This window comes from Ranitomeya imitator, chromosome 1 (assembly GCF_032444005.1).
Source record: "Ranitomeya imitator isolate aRanImi1 chromosome 1, aRanImi1.pri, whole genome shotgun sequence".
NCBI classification, from domain to species: domain Eukaryota; kingdom Metazoa; phylum Chordata; class Amphibia; order Anura; family Dendrobatidae; genus Ranitomeya; species Ranitomeya imitator.
Window position 1 is genome coordinate 1,188,086,594 of NC_091282.1, and position 25,797 is coordinate 1,188,112,390.

Sequence of the window (25,797 nt, forward strand, 5' to 3'; positions counted from 1 at the left end):
TACCTGAAAAAGGAGAAAAAGACGTTAGATTATACTCACCCAGGGGCGGTCCCGCTGCTGGTCAGGTCGGATGGGCGTCTCTGGTCCGCTGCGGCGCCTCCCATCTTCATTACAAGACGTCCTCTTCTGATCTTCAGCCACGGCTCCGGCGCAGGCGTACTTTGCTCTGCCCTCTTGAGGGCAGAGGATAGTACTGCAGTGCGCAGGCGCCGGAAAGGTCAGAGGCCCGGCGCCTGCGCACTGCAGTACTTTGTCTGCCCTCAACAGGACAGCAAAGTACGCCTGCGCCGGAGCCGTGGCTGAAGATCAGAAGAGGACGTCTTGTAATGAAGATGGGAGGCGCCGCAGCGGACCGGAGACGCCCATCCGACCTGACCGCCCCTGGGTGAGTATAATATAACGTCTTTTTCTCCTTTTTCAGGTAACATCGGGGGCTTATCTACAGCATTACAGAGTGCTGCAGATAAGCCCCTGATGGCGGCGGGCTTAGCTCACCCGCGAATTTCGGGGTGACAGGTTCCCTTTAAAGGAGTTGTCCAGTCTTAATCTAAAAGTCTGCAGTCTCTCTATGTGACTGTGTGACTGCAGACTTGTGAATCCTTGCATTGCACACACTGATCATTGTGAGGATCATCTGTGGCTGGCATACTATTATAGGGGCATCTGTGGCTGACATATATTATAGGGGCATCAGTGACTGGCATATATTATAGGGGGACCTGAGGCTGGAATACTTTTTTAATTTATTATTATTATTATTATTATCATCATCATTATAATATAGCTGCCTTTATGCTTGGCATGCTATTATTGGGCTTTTGTGCCTGCCATGCCATTATGGGGCATATGTGATTACTTTTTTTAAATCTATGGCTGGCATATCATTATAGAAGAATCTTTGGCTGACATAATATTATAGGGGCATCTATGACAGGCATACTATCATTTTACCATCTGTGGTTGACATATAATATGGGGCATCTAATGTATGGTTTACATATTATTTTAGAGGAATCTGGTTGGCATACCATTATGGGGGCATCTTTGGCTGGTGTTCTATTTTGTGGCCATTTGTGACTGTCATGGATGTGTTTGTGGTTTCTGCACTTACATGAGGACCTTTATGACTGTAAGGGGGCCTTCTTTGGCAGTCATGGTGCCCTTGTATCAGGCACTGAAGAACATTGTGACCTTGATTCAGAGAACTTAGGCATTGCTTTGATCATCTATTACCTGAAGTGGGCAAACATTTGGTAGGAGATATATCTCAGACTAAAAAAAATAAGTCACTTGGATGCTAAAAAACTACCAGATGTTACAATACAGCTCTGGCAAAAATTAAGAGACCCTCCACATCAAAACCCTGTTATGGGCAGCCCAATCTCCAGACCTGAACCCCATTGAAAACCTCTGGAATGTAATCAAGAGGATGATGGATAGTCACAAGCCATCAAACAAAGAAGAACTGATTACAATTTTGCACTAGAAGCTGTGTGAAAGACTGGTGGAAAGCATGGCAAGACGCATGAAAGCAGGGATTAAAAATCATGGTTATTCCACAAAATATTAATTTCTGAACTGTTCCTGAGTTAAAACATTAGTATTGTTGTTTCCTAATGATTATTAACTTGTTTTCTTTGCATTATTTGAGGTATGAAAGCGCTGTTTGTTTGTTTTTAATTTTGACCATTTTTCTTTGTCAGAAAAAAAATACAAAATTTATTGCGTGGAAATTCGGAGACATGTTGTCAGAAGTTTATAGACTAAAAGAACAATTTACATTTTACTCAAAAATATACCTATAAAGAAAAAAATCAGGCAAACTGAACATTTTGCCATGGTCTCTTAATTTTTGCCAGAGCTGTATGTCTACCACTATTGACACAGTAATAGCTGCTATTAAAGGGAATCTGTATGTAAGATCAACCTCTCCAAACTATGGGCATGCATTTAGCATTTTAATTCATATGTAAAGGAGGTGTTAAGTGCTCTCAATATGACAGAGTCCATCTGAATTCCCCAGGATGTTTCCCCGCCCAGAACCTTTCTCTTTAGATTGATTGACAGCTTAAGTAAAGCTCTGTCACACCCAGAGCACTTAACTCCTCATTTGCATATACAATTAAATGTTTGTTACTTAGGAATGTAGCAACAGATAGGAGATATAAAGATGTTAATTACTTGAGAATGCAGCCACAGATAGGAGATATAAAGGTGTTAATTAGGCTACGTTCACATTAGCGTCATGCGACGCAGCGTCGCCGATGCACGACAACGCATGCGTCATGCGCCCCTATCTTTATCATTGGGGACGCATGCGTTGCGTTGTCGTGCGTTTTTGGAAAAACGCACGACGCATGCGTCGTTTCACCGCACCTGCAACATGGAGACGCTACATGTTGCATTTTTGTAGCGTCAAAAAAACGCATGCGTCGCACTTGTGTCGCTAGTGCGTCGTCATTGCGTTACAATTTCCCATTGAAACCAATTGACAACGCACTTGCGTCGCGTGTGTGCGTCGTGCGTGCGTTGTGCGACGCATGCGTCGTTAAATAAAATTAAACAAAAAAGTGTCTAGACAGTGTCTAGACAGTGAAAACAGTGATAAAAACATCCCCCATATATAAAGAAAATGTTGGATTGTTTGTCACTTCTGCTGCAGCATCTAGAGGCAAGACATCACACCAGACTTCTTCTACTTTTATTCATCTGCTGTTCAGAGATGTAAGTATAGAATGATTCTGTGCATTTTCTACATGTTTTATTTTTAAATTGTTTTTGCAAGTTGTGTATTATATTCTGCACTGTTGTTGTTTAAAGATATTGTTGTATTTTTAGTCTGGTTGTGATGTATGGCGTTGTATAGGATGGCGTTTCATTGTCTGCGGCCTTGATTATTGTTCTTTCCAGGATAGATTTTTCTTTTCCATTTATTGGTTTGGGGGTGTTTTTTTGTATTCAGTTGTGATGTTTTATTCTTGCGTTATATGAATTTTATTGTCTCCGGCCATGGTGGTTTTATTGTAAAGTATGGTAGTATAGAATGATTCTGCGCCCTTTTATTAAATGTAATAATTTATATTGCAAGTTGTGTTTTATGTTCTGCACTGTGGTTGTGTAAAGACATTGTTGTATGTTTCTGGTTGTGATGTATGGCGTTGTGTGGCCTTTTATTGTCTCCGGCCCTGTCGGTTTTATTGTAAAGTATGGTAGTATAGAATGATTCTGCGCCCTTTTATTAAATGTAATAATTTGTATTGCAAGTTGTGTTTTATGTTCTGCACTGTGGTTGTGTAAAGACATTGTTGTATGTTTCTGGTTGTGATGTATGGCGTTGTATGGCCTTTTATTGTATCCGGCCCTGTCGGTTTTATTGTAAAGTATGGTGTGTTATTGCCGTTTCTGCCCTTAATTTTTGGGGGTTGTTAATTTTTTCCTTTCAAAAATCTATTGTGTTTTTTGGGTTGCTCCGTGCATACTGTACATTTTTTTTAAACAAAACTCTCTTTTGGGATTACGACATAGGGTCTGTTGTGTATTTGTTTTGTTATCTTTAGGCTTTTGTTTACTCTGGCATTGTATTGTCTCTGCCATTGTTTCTTTTAATCAATGTGGCAGTGTTGTTTGCTCAGCGTTAGTTCAGTTGGAGTGCAATGTTCTTTGTGGTTGAAATGTAAATGTTTTTTGTTTTTTTTATGTTTTACTATGTTCCGTTGTATTGTGCATAGGATAAATGTTATTTTGTTCTTTATTTCAGAATTGCATTAGTCATGGCCAGCGACTCAAGCCACACCCCACCGCTGAGGAGTCCGGTGAGTACATGATCTACTGTTGCTTACTATTCGCTGTCATTTGTAGATTGGTCACTCAACTTTTTGTAAACTATTTTACAGGCTTCTTCAAGTGAGGAGGAGAGCCAGGAGGAACAGAGGGAGCAGGAGCAAAGACCAAGGGACCAAGCTGTGGTTGCTGGACGGCGAGTAAGTTTTTATGTCAAACCTATCCCTTTTTTTTCTTTTAGTTTTTTGTTTTTGCGGGTATGGTGGGTGGTGGGAGGGGGGTGGTGGAGGTGGTAGGTGGTGGTGGAGGAGGTAGGGACAACAATTTTTAACTTGCAAACATTAATATTTTCCATTTATTCTAGGTTTCACAACGGGCCCATGATGACCCACTGGATATTGACATGATGGTGGCATCCATAGAGGAACGGGGCCCGTTGTGGGACAGCCGTGACCCCCGGCACGCGGACCAGGGCGTGTTGCGCCGTTTGTGGAGAGAGGTGGCACAATCGCTGTGGGATGGCTTCGACAGCGCTTCCCCCATGGGCAAAGCTAGTTTTCGTAAGTATTTCCAAAATGCTGCTGTGAGCCATCATGCCAGGATTACACAACCGTCTGTGATGTCTTCTATTGGGATTGCACACGGTTGCGTAATCGTTTTCAATATTTTCTCTAAAACTTATATATTTTTTTAAAATTTATACACAGTTAAACAATTGAAGACCAGATGGCGCTCCATGAAGGACCGCTTCAAGAGGGGCCTGAAAAAGGAGGGACAGATCCGTAGTGGTGCTGCAGCGTCAAGGACCTCTGTGTACAAATACAACCGTATATTGCAGTTCTTGCGACCGGTCCTTGACAGCAGAGAGTAAGTATAGTACCTATGCACACACCTAGTTTTTACAACATGCATATTCACGTACTATATTCCAGCCACGTAGCTTATTGCCCAGCCATTTTTTTGGGCAAGTACGAAGTATAGAAATGAATAAAAAAATTCAAGCTCACCGAGGCGTGAAAAGTAAAAAATACATACTTTTATTCACTTCAATCATAAGCAGAGGATGAAACATCAGCACAATACAATAGACACTATCTACGCGTTTCAGGTGACAGGGAACATCAGACCTGAAACGCGTAGATAGTGTTTTTATTGTATTGTGCTGATGTTTCATCCTCTGCTTCTGATTGAAGTGAATAAAGTATTTAGTTTTTACTTTTCACGCCTCGGTGACCTCGAATTTTTTATTCATTTCTGGTCTTCTCACGCTTTACACAGCGGCTCCGTGCTCCGAGCCTTCTGGGATTACTACAATGGTGAGCTTGACTTCCTATTTTTTTCCCTGAAATCCAAAGTATACAGAACACAGAAAGATAGTAGATTGGCCATGCCCGGGCAATATTTCATAGTGGAGTAGTATATTGCCCATCCAGGTGTATCCCAGTTTTTTTACACAAAAAAACTTAAAATATAATAGACACGGCATACCTTCTACTGCAAGGCAGGTTATGTTCCCATGGTTGCTCAGCTCGCAGGACCTGTGATGACGTCTCGGTCACATGACCGTGACGTCATGGCAGTTCCAACGGTAAGCGTAACTGTCGGGCATTACAAACCGCAACCATGGGTGACTATTTTGAAATAAATAAATGCATTCTTTTTTTAATATTGATGCGGCATATGCAGTGTCAATATTAAAAATAGGTTAATATTAACGGCGGCAATGGATACCGCCGGTAAAGTTAATTAATGACGCATGTGAAATGTTATATTTAGTATACTAATGGTTTCCTTATGTTTTCACAGAACACACAGCAGCACCCGCGAGACTGTCCGACCCTCTGGAGCGGTCCTTCGTGAAGCGCCATCTGAACCGTCGCAGCCATCCCACAGCGAGAGCAGGTCTGCACCACCACAATCTGGGGAACCGGCAGCCGGTCCATCAGATGTTCCCCTGGCCGAGGCCTCTGTCGCTCCTTCCTTCGGGTCTTCCCGACAGCGTCAGCGGGCCTCGGACAGGGCGGTCCTGCCCGAATTTTTACATTTAAGCACCGTATTCCAGAATGGTTTCAAGGTGCTGTGCGATAAAATGTCCAATATCGACCGGCGTCTTGAAAACATAGAATCGGAGCTCTCGAGGCCGGCCAAACATTTTTTTAGTGCCATTCACAAGGGCATGGTTGAACATCTTACGCCGGAACTCCAGATTTCGGTCATGCAGGACTGCAACAACGCATATGTCACTGCTCTGCAGCAGGCTCGGGTCATGCAGTCAGCGACTACAGTGCCCGCAGTACCATCGCTGGCTGCCATGACTCCGACTCCTGCTGCAGAGCACCACCACAGAGCTCCGCGTGCCGAGGGCCACCGCCACCGCCACCACAGAACAGAGCCCCAAAGTTCTGCTCCTGCCAGGCCACACAGACGGGAAGCCGACCCACACCCAGAGGGAGAGAGGAGGAAAAAAAAGAAGAAGACGACGACAAGCAATACGACCTTGGCTATGGCTGCTCCCAAAACAACCACCCTAAGTACACAGCCTGGGTCGACCCGGAGCACACCAAGTACCCAGCCTGGGTCTACACGGAGTACACCCAGTACCCAGCCTGGGTCTACAAGGAGCCGGAGTAGCCAGCCAAGGACACTGGTCGTCCCTCCTCCTCCCTCACCTCCTGCTTTGGCAGTCTCGCCACCGTCAACTGGCTGGATTGAAGTCGGCATCCCGTCTAGTGTGATAGAGTATGCTGCTTCCTCCCCCTCGTCCTCGTCCTCGGTCTCCTCAACACCCCCCAAAAGTGGGGTATATCAATCCGCCTTAATTGCAGATATAGATACCCCATAACATTTCCCTTTTCTTTTTTTTGTGTCCCAAATAAAATTGTTATTTTGTTCAAAAATACTGAGTTTTTATTGTCTATAATAAAGTTTGCACCAAATCACACCGTGCGCCGTATAAACAAATCTTGTGTTTGTAACACCTGATGTGCAATGTCTGACAATATTTTATAAATATTTTTTTTCATTTTTTTATAGGGCTGTCGCTCATTGTACTATGAGATGTTACAAAAACAAACAGCATTGCTCAATATATCAAGTTTAAAATGTACCATCACACAACGATTTCAGTAACGATATAGTTGGTTTTTGTCAGTAACCAACGTTATCTTTTCTGAAATCGTACAACGATTAGGCCCCTGCTGGGAGATTTTTGGTGTCAGCGAATGATTAGGAATTTTTTGGGGTAACTGATCATACGCTGTCATTGTTGGATCGGCGTGTTTGACACCGATCCAGCGATGTCTTTGCTGTAAAAACAAGGGAATATTGGGTTACTAGCGCAGTGTTTTAAACACTCAAAAAAGTGAACAATACCCCCAAAAAAAAAAAAAGGTGTCAACCACGTCCCTCGCCGTCATCTTTCCGCAGTGACTGACACTGTGATTCCCACCCGTAAAGCAGAGTACACCGTTGACTTAATAATAAACGCTGTGCTGTGCTTTAGGGCTGGCACAGTACGGAAAGCTGACGGCGATGGACGTGTCACACACCGGAATGTAAGGTTTTTTTTATTTTTTTAAATTACATTTACAATGGTAAACAGGGAAAACATCGTGAGTGCGGCCATGCGCTTCACATTACCCAGATTACACGGGGACTTGCTCTTTTTTGGTCGCTGGAGAGCTGTCTGTGTGACAGCTCTCCAGCAACCACGCGACGACTAAACAACGATCACAGTCCGGTCGTATCACTGGTCGGTATCGTTGGATAATCGTTTTATTAATGTACCTTAAGAATATTGGTCAGGTGAGGTGGTAGCAATGTTCACAGTGTCGCCACTATTTGACTCTGGACGTATTCTATCATCCTGAGTACAATAGTGTTAACTCTGTAGAGTTTTGCAAACATGATCGTCTCCCTCCTTGTCAAGCCAGGTTCCATATGAAAATAGTCTGCAGGATTAAAAATGGTTGACAAGGTGGGAGCCGATCATGTTATACGTCAAAACTATGGAACACACGGCAGAAATATTTTTTAGTTTTGTCACAGTCCATTTGGGTACTGGTGCTCACATAAATTTTGTGGGACACACATTAGTTTATATAACATTGGATTTTAAAATTTGATTACTATGGAAAAACATATGGGAGATTTGTTTTGTGAAAACGGAAAGGCAAAAGAACTTTATTTCAAAACACAACGCACTAGACAATCAGGGGACATTATAACAACATTTAAATAACCTTACATAGGCTGGTAAAATGACATGGACTCAACAGTGTTTACATGACAGTGTTTTTATTGTATCATAATACCAAGATGAATTAAACCATTTGATCTTGCCATGAAACACGCCCAACATCTGAAACAAAGTATGCAGCAAATCGATCCCTCATATGAGCAATGTCCACAGTTGTCCGCAGAGGATGATCTTGATAATCAGGCAATGGATTTGGTATGGGTTCATCGAGTTCCACGTTGACTCTCTCTTTATCAATAATATAATTGTGGAGAACCACACACGCCTTCACCACCTCATCCACTGTCTCAATTTTCAAATATATAGCGGATCCTAAGATACGCCATTTGGAGACCAGGATGCCAAAGGCGCACTCCACAGTTCTTCTGGCCCTGGACAGTCTGTAATTGAAAATACTTTTTGTGTGGTCCAACCCCTGACTGGAGTACGGTTTAAGTAGGTTGCCACTCATTTGAAAAGCCTCATCCCCAACCACAACAAATGGCGGGGCCGGGCCTTCGGTGTTGGGAAGAGGTCGTGGCTGGGGGAAATTAAAATTGTTATCGTATAATCTTCGGCCCATATCAGACTCCTTAAATGTCCGTGAATCATTTGCACGGCCAAACGCTCCAATGTCCACAGCGAGAAACCTGCAGTCCGCACCTGCAATTGCCATGAGCACGGTGGAAAAGTATTTTTTATAATTAAAAAACAGAGATCCACTTCTGGAAGGCTTGGTAATCCTAATGTGCTTCCCATCCACGGCTCCAATACAGTTAGGGAAAGAACACACTTGTTCGAATTTTTGGGAGTTGGCCTGCCATAATTCTGTTGTAGGGATGGGTAAAAATTCCTCCCGGAGGTTGTCCCACAATGCGCGGCATGTGTCGGCAATAATACCAGACAGTGTGGAGACTCCAATCCTAAACTGGAAATGCAGTGATCTCAAGGTCTCTCCGGTAGCAAGGAAACTGACAAGAAGAAAAATAAATAAATGTAATTAATTAAATTGTTATGAAAGAATTTTTCATTCTTAATTACAATCCCCCACCACACAAAACCAAAACACGTTACTTTAAAAAATGGCAAGAACATATAAATCCTTCACATTGCATTACGTACCGTAGAGTCACCAGCAGACGTTCCTCGGGGGAAATCGATTTACGGAGCTGCGTGTCCTGCCTGGAAATGGTTGCTTCCACCAGACGCAGCAGATATCGGAAGCTGTTTTGTGACATCCTGGTGTATTCAAAGTATTTCTCCTGGTTCTCATTTAATTCGCCAAACAGACAATGGTAGGCTCCACGACTCTCTCGGACTTCCACTATAGGGTGTAGCCAAAAACGCCGACGACTCCTTCTCCGTAGTTTGTCTCTTTTCCTCTGTTCATGACAGGCAATAGCATAAGCAATAGCAAGGGCTAATTCCAGCTCCATATTGAGGTAGATACTCTCCATGGGACGCTCCATCTTGATGCTGTATGGTTGGAAATAATCTATGCCGGGGTATATATACCACAATTACATTATACCCACCCTCATCTACCCATTGGTGGCATTATCTAGTGTCTAGACACTAGACCCACCCTCTTCTATTCATTGGTGGTATTATCTAGTGTCTAGACACTAAATTGTGTTGAAAGATTACATCATTGTTTGACAACGCATGCGTCGTAAAGCGCTGCGTTTTTTTGAAAAACGCAACAAAAACGCACAAAAAACGCTACGTTTTACGACGCATCCGTTCGACGCATGCGTTAAAAATGGTGCGTTTTTGCGTGCGTTTCCGATCCGTCGTGCGTTGCGTCGGCGACGCTGCGTCGCATGACGCTAATGTGAACGTAGCCATACTTGGGAATGTAGCAACAGATAGGAGATATAAAGATGTTAGTTACTTGGGAATGCAGCCACAGATAGGAGATATAAAGGTGTTGATTGATTTACATCACTAAGATCTGCTTATGGTTTGGGAGATGATTTTATTAATAGACTCCCTTTAATGGTTGAATTCAGCAATTGCTATTATGCTAGAGACCAAAACAAAAAAAATGTGTATATGTTATCGGGAAGTAGGTTTTATGCAAGGATAGAAATCCCCTACTCACCAATGAAAAGTAAAATGAGAGATTTGTGCCTAAAAAGATGTGGCAGAAGATCCTAAAATAAGATCAGAACATTGACAGAAAGCTAATCAGCTCCCGAAAAAAACAAACATATTTTATGAGCCTTCACTTTTCATCCACGATTTTCAGTCTTTGTTTAACACAGTGAATAGCAAATGAAATCTCGGCGGAGAAGATCCGTGCAGATGTTTCTGGCTTCCGTCCTGCAGAGCAGGATAATTGAGATCTGTAAAGCGCCATCATCGTGCCTAATTTACATGAGCTGCTGCCTTTTTTTAACTTGGGTGCCGGAATCTGTCCACCTTTATGTCACCAGCTGGTATATATAATAATAATAATCTTTATTTATATAGCGCCAACATATTCCGCAGCGCTTTACAGTCAATCTACAGAAAGAACATAAAGGCAAGCCGCCATATTTTACTTAAACCCCGTGAAGAAAGTTCAGCTGAAATATTTGGCCAATATGATGGAGAGGACATCCAAAGATTCAGAATTTCAGTGCAAGAATTGTTTCACAACCTCTCACCTTACCGAACACGAATGGTTAATAGATGCATTATTTATCTGGGCACTCGGTGACCCTATCTGGGTACTCTATGGTGAATCTATCTGGGCATTGTGTGATAATATCTGGTCAAAGGAAGACATTTTTATTTGGGCAATATACAGCTCTGGCAAAAATTAAGAGACCACTGCAAAATGTTCAGTTTGTCTGATTATTCTCTTTATAGGTATATTTTTGAGTAAAATGTAAATTGTTTTATTCTATAAAATTCTGACAACATGTCTCCGAAGTTCCAATCAATAAATTTTGTATTTTTTTTCTGACAAATAAAAATGGTTAAAAATTGAAAAACAACCCAGTGCTTTCAGACCTCAAATAATGCAAAGAAAACAAGTTCATAATCATTTAGAAACAACAATACTAATGTTTTAACTCAGGAAGAGTTCAGAAATCAATATTTTGTGGAATAACCATGATTTTTAATCACAGCTTTCATGCGTCTTGGCATGCTTTCCATCAGTCTTTCACACTTCTGGCGCAAAAATGTAATCAGTTCTTCTTTGTTTGATGGCTTGTGACTATCCATCATCCTCTTGATCACATTCCAGAGGTTTTCAATGGGGTTCAGGTCTGGAGATTGGGCTGCCCATGACAGGGTTTTGATGTGGTGGTCTCTTAATTTTTGCCATGGAATGGAAGCCATGTTTTTCTAATCTTGGACAACCCCTTTAACTTCTTCACAATCTTGGTCATGGGCCCACGCGGAGCCCTGTTCTCTTGGATGGAGCTGATTGCAGTGTCCAACACAGAAATGGATCAAGGTCACCACTGTTTAAGAGAATTAGTTTGGGGTCTAAGTGGTCATCAATGCTATTCGAGCATGCTCGGGTGCTAACCGAGTGACTTCGGCGTGCTCAAACAATATGTTCGAGTCCCCGCGGCTCCATGTCTCGTGGCTGTTTGACAGCTGCAACACATGGAAGGGATTGCCTAACAATCAGACAATCTCTGCATTTGTTACGACTGTTGAACAGCCACTAGACATGCAGCCGCGGGGACTCGAACATATTTTTCAAGCACGCCGAAGATGCTCGGTTAACACTCGAGCATGCTCAGATAACACCTTATCCAAGCACGTTCATTCATCACCATCACTACTAATCAGAATCGCCTGCCATAACATTTAGGATGGCATTTATGACATATTCATATCACAAGTATATCCTAATATGGGCAATAATAACAGGCTGTCTAAAAGAGAGAATCCCTTTTAAAGGGGAACTGTCAGCAGGTTTGTACATGTAGAAATATTAGAATAGCTGTTTAGGTGCATGTCCAGCCTTCCACCTCCTTCCCCCCCAAAAAAGACACCTTTTTTGTAGAGATCCGATATGCCAATCATGGGATATTTAGGGTAGAAGCCGTATGCAAATCAGACTGGGGGCGTGTCTGTGCAAACTCGAGAGCACTTACAGCCTGATTTGCATATTGCTTCTACAGTAGATTTCTCAAGACTGGCACATCACATTTCTAAAAAAAAAAAGTATATTTTTTTATTGGCAGACCAGCACCTATATAGCCGGACCACTACTTCTATATGTGCAAACGTGCTGAAAAATTCCCTTGAAATTAAGATATTCGGTTGCGGACTGAAATTACGGTATATCTTAATATATAAACTACGTATTAAGCGTTTTATTATTAATGCTTTTTTTTTTTCTTTTGCAGCTGATATCATTTCTACAGTTGAGTTTAATCACACAGGAGAGCTGCTGGCAACTGGGGACAAGGGGGGTCGTGTTGTAATATTCCAGCGAGAACCAGAGGTATGTGTCCATTACATCAGCCTATATACCAAAGGGGTAAGCGGTCATATACACGGGCAATCAGGGTTAGTAGAATTTGGATGCCCCATCTATTCTATCAAGCACACAGCTTTGTAGTTGATATAGAACCTATAAAACCACTTATTGGCAGCTTTCTGCCTATGCACAGTGTATACAGGAAGCTGCCAATCAGTGGTGAGAGCGTAGATATACACGGCTCAGCATTCAGAGCTCTGCTAAATTTACAGCAGAGGAAACAGATTTAATCAAAACGGAAGCACTTAGTAAGATAAGTAATACATTGTTGTAATCAGGGTGTCTGTCCTTTCATCATGGTGCTCTCTGATGAGGAAGACAAAGCCTGGTGATGGATTTTCTTTAAGGATTTATGGTGTAAAATTAGTGTAAAAGTGTAGAACACATAGGAAACTTATATTTGCGTAACCACTGAGAAGTATTTAATACCCTAGTACGTTAAGTGTTCTAATTATATCCATTTTTTTATAGTGAGGTTTCCTTTAAAGGTAACTTGTTATCAAAAATTCCATTTCTAGACTACCGCTATATTTTTAAACAATAGTAATAGCTTTGTAAAGATGTTCCTTAGAGCATAAGTGAAGACATGCAGTCACAGTATAAAGTAATGCCTGCTACTGGTAAAGAGTCAAGGTGATGGTCTTGTTCCTCTCTGGAGTCATGTACGTATGCAGTGTGCAGATGAATCTAGGGCTGTGCATGCACCAAATGCTGCTACAACTGTAAGCTAGGGTTGCACGACTCCTAAGGAGACCAAGGCCACCACCTTGACTATTTGTTACCAGGTAAAGAGTCATGATGAACAAGCTACCCATCAGAATAACGAGCTGCATTTCAATGCTCGACAGACTAGCATTTTGCTACAGTACATTATGCGAAGAGGAAAAAAATTGAAAGACAAGTCAGCAATCTAGGAAGAACTGCTCTTATTTCCCCAAATTCATGTACATTATGTATCATAAACTGTAAAATGAATCTCCGTTGCATTATTCTTATTATTCTTATTATCTCCCCTGCAGTGTAAGAATGAACCCTGCAATCAGGGCGAGTACAATGTCTACAGCACTTTCCAGAGCCACGAGCCCGAATTTGATTATTTGAAAAGCTTGGAAATAGAAGAAAAAATTAACAAGATTAAATGGCTCCCGCAGCAGAACGCAGCCCACTCCCTTCTGTCTACAAATGGTAGGACCGCAGATCATCTGCCTCCGTGTGCTGCGAATGTTTATGAGGATGTTAACAAGTGCGAAATTCACTTAACTGTTACACAATGGGGCACATTTATTATGAAGGGCGTATGCCGCGCCGGTGTATTTGGAGAGGGAAGATGGCCAGAATTAGAGGAATACTTGAAATGCCTGCGTGCAAGAACCTATAGCCATACTCTATATGAGCAGCCGTTAGTTGTCGCATGAAATGTACATATCTCGGAAGAATAAAGGATTTTTTCCCACCATTGGAGATTATGGAATGTGAATAACCTCCTGATCAATGAGAGGAGGGGTTCAACTACAGGGACCCCCGCTGACCCTCAGAACGAAGGGGCCACAATGCAAGCTTGTTAGGTCTTTTCACATAAGTTCCATGTTAAGGTGTTAGGTGATAGTATAGGGAAGTGTATTCAGGTGAGTTCAATTGCTTCTTTGCAGGAAATAGGTAACGGCCCCTGTAGACCTTTGGTGTCATGGCTTCTGTTTTTACATTATGACCTAATATGCAATACCCTCCATTGCTTTATAATAGGGTACAACAGGTAGTCCGGCAGAAAGTGATACATTTTGGGCTTCAAAGAGCGATGGAAACTGGACTCTTCTATAAATATACATGCTTGGCTCTGTGATGGCCCGTATTCAGGCATTACTCTTTGATTGGATGAGAGGATGAATAAATGGCTTGATTGATGGCTGAATTGAATGATGCTAGAATGTGGCAGGAATGGATGCCTAGATGGGTTGATGGAGCAGTGGGTTGGCGGAGTTGCTGGGAGGATAGATTAATAGATAGAGGGGTGAATAGGTTTAATAATTTTTAGGATTGAAGGTAGATATTAGTTGAGTTTAACCTATAACCTAGCATGGAAAGTTTGATGGATGATTTGATACGATAGATAGATAGATAGATAGATAGATAGATAGATAGATAGATAGATAGATAGATAGATAGATAGATGGATGTATGAATAGATCGACGGGTGGATTGCTGTTTTCTTGGGTAACTAGTTAGATGGATGGACACGTAAATGAGTGATTGGATGGATGGATGGATGGATGGATGAATGGATGGGTGAATAAGTTTCCTAGTTTTTAGGATTGACTGTGGATATAAGTCCATTGAGTTCAACCTTTAACCTAGCATGGACAGGTGGATGGATGACTATATACGATGGATAGATGGATGGACGGACGGATCAATTGCTGTTTTCGTGAGTAACTAGATAGATTCATGGACACGTAAACGGGTGATAGATTGCTGAATGAATGAATAGATGGATAAATAAATTGATGGATTAGTGGATAGAATGATGGATAAATGGTTGGATAGATGAAGGAATGGATTGCTAGTTGGGTGAATAGATGGATAGATGGTTTATAGATGAATGCACTTATGGATAGCTAGGTGGATGGATGAATGGATAGGTAATGGATGTGTGAATGGCTAGATGGATGGATAGATGGATTGCTATATTGCAGAATAGAAGAAAGACAGCGCCACAACGGTCAGTGATGAAGACCTTACGTGTTTAATCTGCCTCCTGCGGCGACGTTTCGGTACAATAACCTTTATCAAGCAATCAAGGTGCTTGATAAAGGTTATTGTACCGAAACGTCGCCGCAGGAGGCAGATTAAACACGTAAGGTCTTCATCACTGACCGTTGTGGCGCTGTCTTTCTTCTATTCTGGGATATGGACTTGCAGCCGGGCTGGACCCCTTGGCATTGACTTGCGCCAATATGCGAATGTAAGCTGTATGGACATAGGGTGCGGTTTTTCTCTTTTTGGATTCCGGATTGCTATATTGATCTGATTAATGGATGGTTGGATGATGTGTGGACAGGAAGGTGGATGATTCGATGACCACATTGCTGAATGAGTGAATAGATGGAAAAATAAGATGATATATGAGTGTATCTAAGGATGGATAGGTGGTTGGATCGGTGGATGGACGGAATGGATTGTTGACAGATGGTTGGATGGGTACATGGGTTAATGGAAAACTGATTGGATGGATGGATCTATGGAGAATGGATAACTGATTGGGTGAATATATGGATGGATGAGCTGATGGATGGAATTATAAATAGTGCTGACCACTACTTCATAATCACCATTCATGTAGCGTAATACACTTACAGTGATGTGACATATCATTTTTGCTTGTTCTTTGCTTTTCCCAGTAATGACATTAGCAGTACAGTGCCGTAGCAGTAGCACGAGATAGACATTAACAGTACAGTGAGACTTCTTTTATTACATTCCAGATAAAACTATCAAATTATGGAAAATTAGTGAGCGTGATAAGAGGCCAGAGGGGTACAACCTCAAAGATGAAGAAGGGAAGTTGAAAGATCTTTCCACCGTGACCTCTTTACAGGTAAGCAGTACATAGCTGCTGATAGTCATATTTTGGGCTCCACCATAGTGCCTCCATTAATGTCGGCCACCGTAACCCTATGCGTGCCACTAGCTACAGAACCCCCATTAGTGCCATCAGCCATCGTATCCGGCTTTAGTTACATCATTCACAGTGCCCCCATTAGTATCACCCACCATATTTCTTGTCAAATGACTTTGCCTACATAAGAAATACATACGGTATATGGATGTCTTGCAAAATTTATTTTATCAATATTGAATAATTGGTATAAAATATTTGCCTGACTCTCAAGTTGGGCATAAATTGGGGCATGAATGGATGACCTGAGGGCTAGATGGACTGTGTTCCTCATATTATTGGGTGTTCTTCTGTTTTCAGGTGCCTGTTCTTAAGCCCATGGATTTAATGGTAGAAGTTTCCCCAAGAAGAATATTTTCTAATGGACACACATATCATGTCAACTCCATCTCTGTCAACAGTGACTGTGAGACGTACATGTCAGCCGATGATCTCAGGATTAACCTCTGGCACTTGGCAATCACAGACCGGAGCTTCAGTATCCTTTTACATAGGAAAAACCTGCAAAAAAATCACAAATTGTGAAAAAGTTTTAATTGTTTGCAACTTGTTCACCAAAAGTTGAAAAAGTGGGCACGGATTATCAGGAGGAGCATGGCATGGCCAACATCCTATAGACTGATTTATTAAAGTACCACTCCAGTGTTTTATTATTGCACCTCTGGAGCGATGCTTTAAATGTAATTCCCCTGCCCCCTGTCTGATACTCGCCATCCGGCGTTTTCATCTGTGTTTGCTGCTGCAGTCTGCCTGCAATGTTTCATGGAGCGTTGCTGAGGTCACCTTTCAATACAAGTCTATGAGAGCTTCGTTCTGTCTCTCATAGACTTGTATTGCGATCTTATGATGTATCTTCTCACTTCTAGACATTCAGAAGCTACTGCAAGATGGAGCAGTGCCAAAAAACTGTGAAGACTCCAGAGGGTGAGTGACCAGGGGCAGAGGGCTTATATTTTAGGCACCACTCCAGCGCTGAAAAAACCCACTGGAGTGGTGCTTTAAGCAATACACCGGAAAATGGTGCAAAAGTTGATGCTAGTCTGCACCTGCTTATTGGACTCTGTTATAACTGGAAAAAGGGGCCCAACTCCATATTGAGCTTCCTGGTTTTGGGATGGGTGTGACGATCAGGTGTGGACATACTAGTCTTTTAACCATATGTGTGTATATGCTAACATTTATTCAGTATTTAAACATCTGTCTAAAGAAGTGTAACACCCCAGGGTCCTGGTTGTTACAGTGGCATTGCTTTCCTCACGGGGAGAGTGATGTCACGCTTGGAAGCGAGGGAAGATCTCCTTTATCAGGTAACACTACATACAACATGTTCACACTCCAGGCCAGAAGGGGGAGCTTTGATCCAGCTTATGGGTGGTTCCCCTATATATATATATTCTAGTCTGGAGGGGAAGTTAGACAGAGAGTGCCAGACAGCAGATTGGAACAGTCTGAGGCCGAGAGGAGAGTGAGAGGCCGTGCAGCCAAGAGGGTGCTGCAGCTCCTAGACAGAGACAATACAGAAAAAAGAACACATTGTAGTGAGCATGCAGGAGAGCGGAGCAAAGGAGAGGAAACAACTTGGGAGAATAGCTGCGACTGAGCTACCTCCTTGCAGAGCGCAGACACCGGTAGCCGGAAGACCGAGGTTGTGTCAGACTCCATGTGGCACAGCAGAAACCAGCAGGACAGCTGATTTCACATCACCTGTCCGCCCTAACACCTGAGACACAGAAATGCATAGAGCCCAGGTCATACTAGAGATCCTCTAAAAAGGCTCGAGTTACCTGTCATGCAGGTATTGTCCTACCCTTTAAGAAGGACAGAGAGAACAGTGAGGACTTTGTATGAGGCCTAAGGCAGCAAAGGACTACACCACCGCGCTAATAGGAAGGCTTCTAACTTCACCTGGTAAAGGGGACTCTGAACTTGCTTCCAAGCCGGCAGGACCCTGCCTGTACCTGTGATCTGGTGCCCTGGACTTTGGTCTTCAGTAAACCAGGTAAAGAGACTGCAAACCTGTGTCCTCCATTTCTTACTGCATCACTCACCATCTCCATCTACACACCGGGAGCCCTGGGGACCCAACTTCACCTGTGGGAAGTTATACCATCTTAGCTGCCATAACATCACCCCAGAGGACCCCTTTAAGCAGCATCGTTATCTCTGACCGAATACCACAGGTGGTGTCACAAACACAAACATTATTCACAAAACCCCTAAAAAGACTATCCCTTTTACTTGGGCGCCCAGGGCCACAGACCGTGTTGCAGCCACCATTACCTCCCCGTTAATAACGACCGGACCCAGTACCGAGTACCCCACGGCCCTGGCAGGCATTCCAGAAGCACTCCTCCTCTTCCTCTCATCAAAATTTGTATCTTCTTAATATATTGCAGTCATCATATTATACAGCACTGTGTACTTATAATTGCTCATTTTGCCTTTCTACCCAGTTAATTATTCTCTTTTCCATTAAATCTATGACATCATGTGATTAAAAACTGACTAGCTGAATCCCTCTAAGCTCTGTGTAGAAAAAGGAGGTCAACTTTGTCTACAGAAGTCAGAAGTCACTGCAAAAGTCCCTGGAAGGGGGAGGAAGGAGCAGCTGGTTCAAGAGATGAAGAGGGGGATGCTTTGTGCAAGGACTAGATTCCAACTGTTTCTTCATAGAGCAGAGAAAAGAGAAGAATTAGCTGGGTAAAAAGGCAAAATGAGCAATTGGAAGTACACGGTGGTATATAATATGATGGTTGCAATATATTAAGAGGATAAAAACTGTAATGGGAGTGCTCCTTTAAGGGGTTGTACCACCTTCACAGCTTATACCTGCCCACAGGATGGATAGGGGTCATGTGTCCCCCATTTGTGTAGAGTGGAGGTCAAGCATTCACACTGCGGCTCCATTCAAAGTTTATGTGACCATAGGAGCTCTTGGTTATCTGTAGTAGTTCCATACACCTTCAATAGTGAACCTTGATTGCCACTTCATTCAAATAGGGGACATAATACCCTTATTCTCATGATTGGCAGAAGACGAGCAACACCTATCCTATGAAGACGTGTTACGTTGTTATTGTGTGGCAAACTCTGTTACGGAGCAGTGGAATAGCCATAATGTCTGAGATAAAGGGAGATGGCTAGTATATTTTATTATGGTACTGTTTTATTTCTCATACATATTCACTGAGCAAATTAAGTCATGAGGATCTACTGTATGTGGTAGGTTTTACCTAGGCCTTTCAAGTGTTGAAGTTAAGGTGCTTGTACTTGTCATTCCTCCTTCAGAGAGGTCTCTTTTTCTGAATTATTTAGGGCCAGAAATCATTTGTCCTCCTCTTCTTCTGAGGAGGTCCTGTTCCCCATTTTGATATAGACCTTAGGGGTCACTTGTCTGCTGAGGGGGTTCCATTGCAAAATTTATTACAGGCCTCAGAGGTCATTTGTCTTCTTACACTTTTGGGAACGATCTATTACAGATTTGCTATGAGTCTTAGAGAACATTTGCCTTCCTTGCACTGCTGAAGAGACAGAATTTACTACAGACCCCATTGCGGGCCTCAGAGGTCATTTTCCTTCTACCACTGTTGAGAAGACACCATTGTAGGTCTCAGCTGTCATTGGCCTTCTTGTTATTATGGCTAGGTTCACATTGCATTAGTGGCAGTCCGCTAACGGAATCCGTTACATAGCGCCACTAACGCAATGTAACGGGTCCGTTAGCGCACCCATTGACCGCAATGTAACTAACGCATCGCTAACGTATGCCATTTTTGGCATGCGCTAGCGATGTCCCGTTAGTTTCTGACGGACCTCGAACGCTGCTTGCAGCGTTTTTGGGTCCGTTCTCGCTAGCGCAAATCGGGCATCTGCGCTAGCGGGATCGCTAAACGCAATCCCCTTTTGTACATTGCGTTAGCGCATCCCATTAGCGTATGCGCTAAACGGATTGCACTAATGCAATGTGAACCTAATTAGACTGCTTATGAGACCCCATTCTGAAATTTACCATAAGCCTCAGAGCTCATTTACATTCTCCCACTGCTCAGAAGATTCCATTATAGACGTAATAGCTCATTTGCCTTCTCCTTGCACTGCTGAGGAGACTCCATTACATAATTTGCTGTAGGCCTCAGAGTTCACTTGCCTCCAACTGCTGTAGGCAGGTAATTTGCCTTTTCCCACTGCTGAGAAAACCCTATTGTAGGCCTCAGAGGTCATTTGCTTATTAATACTGCTAAGAAGACCCCGTTGAAATCTTTAGAGGCTATTTTCCTCTCCCAGTGCTGAGAAGACCCCCATTGTAAACCTCAAGGGTCATTTGCTTTCTCCCATTGCTGAAAAGACTCCACTGTAGGCCTCAGTGGTAATTTGTCCTCTCAAAGTGCGTAAAAGACCGCGTTACATTGTAGAATAGCAGGAGGTAGAACAAGAGTTAATGGGTTTATTACAAGGGATACTCTATGCAGGGAGAGAAAGGGTAAAGAGGGGCGTAAAACTGGGTATTGTGTCAGGGTAAGAACAAACGGTTGTGAAACAGGTAAATTTATCAGTCTGATGGTTTAATGGCTGAGGAAGCTTGAAATCCTACGGTGGCGCCATAAGTGACGCATGAAGTCTCTAGCCTGTTCCTGAAGGAAGGTGATACACTGTCTCCTGACGGAAGCGGCATATCCTGATTCTCTGAGGCGAGGTCCTGGGTTACCGGGACGAAGTTCCGAAGTGAAGCAGTCTCTGACACCGCCAGAAGGTATCTCAGTCCAGTGCTGGTGACCGGGATGAAGGTACTCAGTTCTAGATGATTCACCTGGTCAGATTTAGGCCGTGCACTCGCGGCAGGCAGCGGAATTAATTCATGTCCCTCAGCGTACGCAAGGGCTGAGGAGCTGAAGCGCGGGCCTGAACTATCTCGTAGCCCCATGGAGAGTGAGTCAACCTTCTCCTGCTGCGCGCTCTGTCTTCCCGGATTTTCTTCCTCTTCACAATCTACTACAACTGGCGAAGGTACTTCAGGCACATCTTACACCTCTTTTAGGCTGGTTTTAGACTTGCGTACGGGAGAGCTGCAGATGGCAGCGTACTTTCTCCCTTCTTCCTCCGTGAAACCACGCCTACGCTCCGCCTTCTACTCCTTACGTGCTGCGTACCTATCTTTTTACATTGGGTACGCAGGGACATACGCTGTATACGCATGTGCCGTTTTGATGCTGCACCGACCGCAACAAAATGCAACATGTTGCGTTCAGCGCAGCACCAAAACGGCGCATGCGGAGGCATCCGCATACAGCATACGTCCCTGCATACCCAATGTTAAAGATAGGTATGCAGGACACACAAGGAGTAGTAGGCGGAGCGTAGGCGTGGTTTCAGGGAGGAAGGAAGGAGGAAGTACGCTGTCATCTGCAGCACTCCCGTATGCAAGTCTGAAACCAGCCTTACCTGACCTGGATCCTTTGACGGACAGGGTTGAAGCATAATCCGGTGAACTATACGCGGGGTCTTAAAGAGAAGAAGAGCCTGCAGCTCTCCTTAAATTATTTTTTGTTACCAGAAAACTTATCGGGTAACTTAATCTGGGATTCGGGGAGAACAGAGCGACTTCTCTAGCCCCCGCCCCCTGAATTCCTGAGGACAGAGCCCCCTGAACCATGTCCGTCACCTGCTGATGGGACTGGACCAGGGCTTGTTGCTCTAGGTTTAGTTTCTGCAGCATCTGAGACAGGTGCTTCACCTGCTCAGACAAAGTACGCATGGGTACCGTACTGCACCCTAACCACAGAAGACTACTGTTACGGTCAGTTCTAATGTTGGGGACCCTGTGACCTACCTGTCCAGGTCCAGACACGAGTCCCACACAGCGCAGAAAGGGATGGGTAGACAGCACCTGTAGACACAGAACAGCATGGTCACAGGCGTGCAGGACCTGCGGCACGTGATAGCAGGAGGAGGGGCCGGGGCGGAACCAGCCGCCAGAGCACCCAGAGCGATCAGAGAAGCACTGAAGGTACTACCGGGGGGTTGACCGGCTGGGGCACCGACAAGCGTCTAGCAGAAGAATAACCGGGCAGAAGGAAAAACCGAAAGGGAAGTCAGAAACCAAGCTGGGGTCAGAGAACCAGATAATCCACAGACAGAACCTAATTGACAGGCAAGTGCGACGTGGGGGGACAGGCCGGGTCAAAACAGGATGCAAACTCACAAGGCAGGTACAAGGCACAAACACAAGCGTACAGGGGTCACATAACTCAGCTGATGGCAGAAGTATAACTGACAAGGATGCAAGCCTCCAGCGGCTATAAAAAGCTCTCCCCAATCCAAAGGGAGCCCACCAGCATTAACCCCGAAAATTCCTGCTCAAATCCTACCATAGTATCATGACAGGAGTCTTTTCCCCCCATTGTTGTAGAATCCGCAGAGTCTCCGGGGACAGGGCATTTCCCTCTTCTTGACTGGGAAGATGGATAGACGTTATCCGCTGTCTCAGCTGAGTTAGTTCTCCGTCTTCCTGCTGTAACCACTCCCACTCATCATGGGATCGTCCCAAGACACCTTCCCGAGCCACCACTTGCACCTGTTTCTACATGGCTATCCCCGTCCTGGCAGAATCTCGGAACCTGGGGATCTCCTCATCTTCTAATTACTTATCTCTGTTTCGCCCGGTCGGCAATGGTTCACTCTGGTAAGGTGTCTGCATGAGTGTTTTCAGCCCCCCTTTTGTAGGCGATTTTATATTGAAACTTTGCCATTCTTGCCACCCATCGTTGCTCCAGAGCTCCTAGTTTTGCATTTCCCAAATGAGCCAAAGGGTTGTTATCAGTACGCACCAGTACTTCAGGTGCGGATAGGTATTCCGCGAACTTCTCCATCATAGCCCACACCAATGCCAGCAGCTCTAGCTTGAAGGAACTGTATTTGTCAGAATTTCGCTCGGAATCTTGAAGGGACGGACTAGCATAAGCGATCACCTTCTCTCTCCCATCCTGGATCTGCGATAACACAGCCCCAATTCCATGCAATCTTCTGTCGGTGTGGAGAATGAATGGTTGAGAGAAGTCCGCATAAGCCAACACAGGTGCTTCTGTCAATGCCTTCTTCAGATCTTGAAATGCCTTTTCTTGCCGTTCTCCTCACCAAATAGTCCAGTTATTGGTGCCTGAGGGTACTCCCTTTAACAACTCCAGCAGAGGGTTCACTATGCAGGTAAAATTCTTCATAAAGCGTTGATAATACCCGGTCAGTCCCAAGGACGCCCAGACATCCTTCACCGTCGTCGGGGTGGGCCAATCCTGTATTACAGCGATTTTCTCCCAGGATGGTTTCACTCCTTCATCAGAGACAATGTGACCCAGGTACTCTATTTGAATGCGAAACAGATGACATTTCTGAGGCTTTACTTTTAGACTGCGTTGGAGGCGACTCAACACCTGTTCCAGACGTTGTAAATGGTCCTCAAACGAAGCAGCATAGACGATGATGTCATCTAGATTGATGAGCGTGGCTTCAGAGTTTAAAATCCCTTAAACACCTCTCCATCAATCACTGAAATGTTCCAGGGGCGTTGGCCAAACTGAACGGCATCCGATTAAATCCATACAGTCCCATAGGAAGTATAAAGGCTGTCTTTAGCCAGACCTACTCTGACATCGGTACTTGCCAGTAGCCACTGGCTAGATCCAACGATGAAAAGAATTTGGCCTTTCTTAGTGCAGACAAGGATTCTTCAATCCTGGGTAATGGATAGGAATCTCACATGGTGCAGGCATTGAGTTTACAATAGTCTACACAGAAACGCAGAGTGCCATCCTTCTTTCGCACTACACAATGGGGGCGGTCCATGGACTTTGACTCTCTCTTATGACGCCCTTCTGCAGCATCTGAGTTAGCATACCTTTCACCTCTTGATATAATTGTGGCGGAATTGTTGATACCGCTCACTTATGGGCGCGGGCTTCCCAATCGGTATCTCATGTGTAATTGCTGCAGTGCAGCCAAAATCATCATCATGGTGTGTGAACACATCTTGATATCGCCCCCTGTAGAGCTTCCACTTGCTGGATCTGTAGCGGAGTAAGGTCTGTCAGCTCAGCCTGCATCTCCTCCAATATATGATGTCCTTCCCGGATATGCTGGGGTTCCGGTGTCAGAGACAAATCCAAAGTCACGATCCAAGGGTCTCCCTGCTTTAACGTCAACTGCACAGCCTGAGGTGGTATCACTTCTTCCAGCATGCCCATAATTCGAGCCACTTCAATTCTGGGAGTTAGCGTGATGTTACCTTCTCCGAAATTGACACAGCGTATTGGGACAGTCCATCACGTACAATGGCTAGTGTTCCCGCCACAAGGAGTTCTGGGAGTAATTGTTCCGTAGCAGCTGGATCGATCTGGATTTCAGCTCCTTCTAGCGGGGTACAAGCCCATACAGACAGGGTAAGCACGGTTTGTCCTGGTGGCAGAACAAGCTTAGCAGAGGCTGGGATGATTACGTTTCCCAATGTTCATCCGCCACTGAAGTATTCCTGGGCTTGAGCCACGCTGATTAACTGTTTGAACTGTTTCAGGGTTACATCTGAAGGCTCATTGACGAGGGGACTCCCGAACTCCTTCAGTACATTCATTCCCAGGGTGACGGCATGTCCGTGTCCTGCTCCCCTCCTGGTCAACACTACTCCTTTCCGACCCAGATCTTTGCCACAGATGGTTATTTGCATCCAGACCACCCCTGCGACCGGGATGGGCAAGCAATTGGCAGCTATCAGTTTTTTCAATGGGCCTCACTCAGGCCGCATTATTTCCAGGAAAGTGACGAAAGTAAGTTTCAGGCATCGTAGTCACCTTTGAGCCAGTATCCACCAGGCAATGTGCTGCTCGACCGTCCAGTTCAGCCCAGACGACGGGGCACATAGAGACTAGATTTGTGGGACTTCTGTTACTCCTTTGTGACTGTTCAGGCTCCGGGCGGTATCCCCCAGGCTCGGAGTCTTCTAGTTTAACGGACAACGTTGAAAGGACCTACACCATCTCGAGCACTCCCGAGCGAAATGTCCAATTTCTCCACAATTGTAACAGATGAGGTATCTCTCTCGGCAGTACATCTTTGATTCTCGGCAAGGTTCGGGGCCATCTCTGCCCCCTGGCGGAATCGAAATACCTAGTGATCTTTGCATCAGCCAACTCTCCTCGAATATCCTGGATTTCTTTCCACAATTCCTCTACCCGTTGTGGTTCGGTGATCATGTTCACAGACACTTCTCGCTCCGGACCTTCCCTACCAGGACTGTCACCCCCTGCTCCTGCTCGCGTGTGCGCGCTTCGCTTCCTATTTCAGACAAGGTCATGCGAGAATTTAACCGCAAGCGCTCCCGCAAAGCCTGTTTCATCAGCACGTCCCGCAAGCCTGTCACCAACTGATCTCGCAATCTTACGTCAGTCGGTCCTATGCCTATGCTGTCTTTTCTAATGATAGCAGTATGGATCTCCTGGAGAGTGTTCATGTACTGAGTCTCCGTTTCCCCTCCCTTTGCATACGGCTAAATAAACACATTTTTAACTCCCCTACTCCCCTTTGTTAAAGGTGTCTCATTCCCTGGGGGGTCGTAACATGACTGAGTCTCTG

At 44.3% G+C, this 25,797-nt stretch overlaps 1 protein-coding gene across 3 annotated transcripts in view; it reads left to right on the forward strand.

The window, feature by feature from the left end:
• PPP2R2C (protein phosphatase 2 regulatory subunit Bgamma) overlaps window positions 1–25,797 on the forward strand; it is a 248,379-nt gene that overhangs the window by 184,928 nt on the left and 37,654 nt on the right. For all 3 annotated transcript variants that reach the window (XM_069744812.1, XM_069744814.1, XM_069744813.1), the window contains 4 exons: window positions 12,376–12,473; window positions 13,529–13,694; window positions 15,989–16,101; window positions 16,483–16,660. In XM_069744812.1, the coding sequence (XP_069600913.1) occupies window positions 12,376–12,473; window positions 13,529–13,694; window positions 15,989–16,101; window positions 16,483–16,660 (555 nt within the window). The remainder of the gene's footprint in view (window positions 1–12,375; window positions 12,474–13,528; window positions 13,695–15,988; window positions 16,102–16,482; window positions 16,661–25,797) is intronic.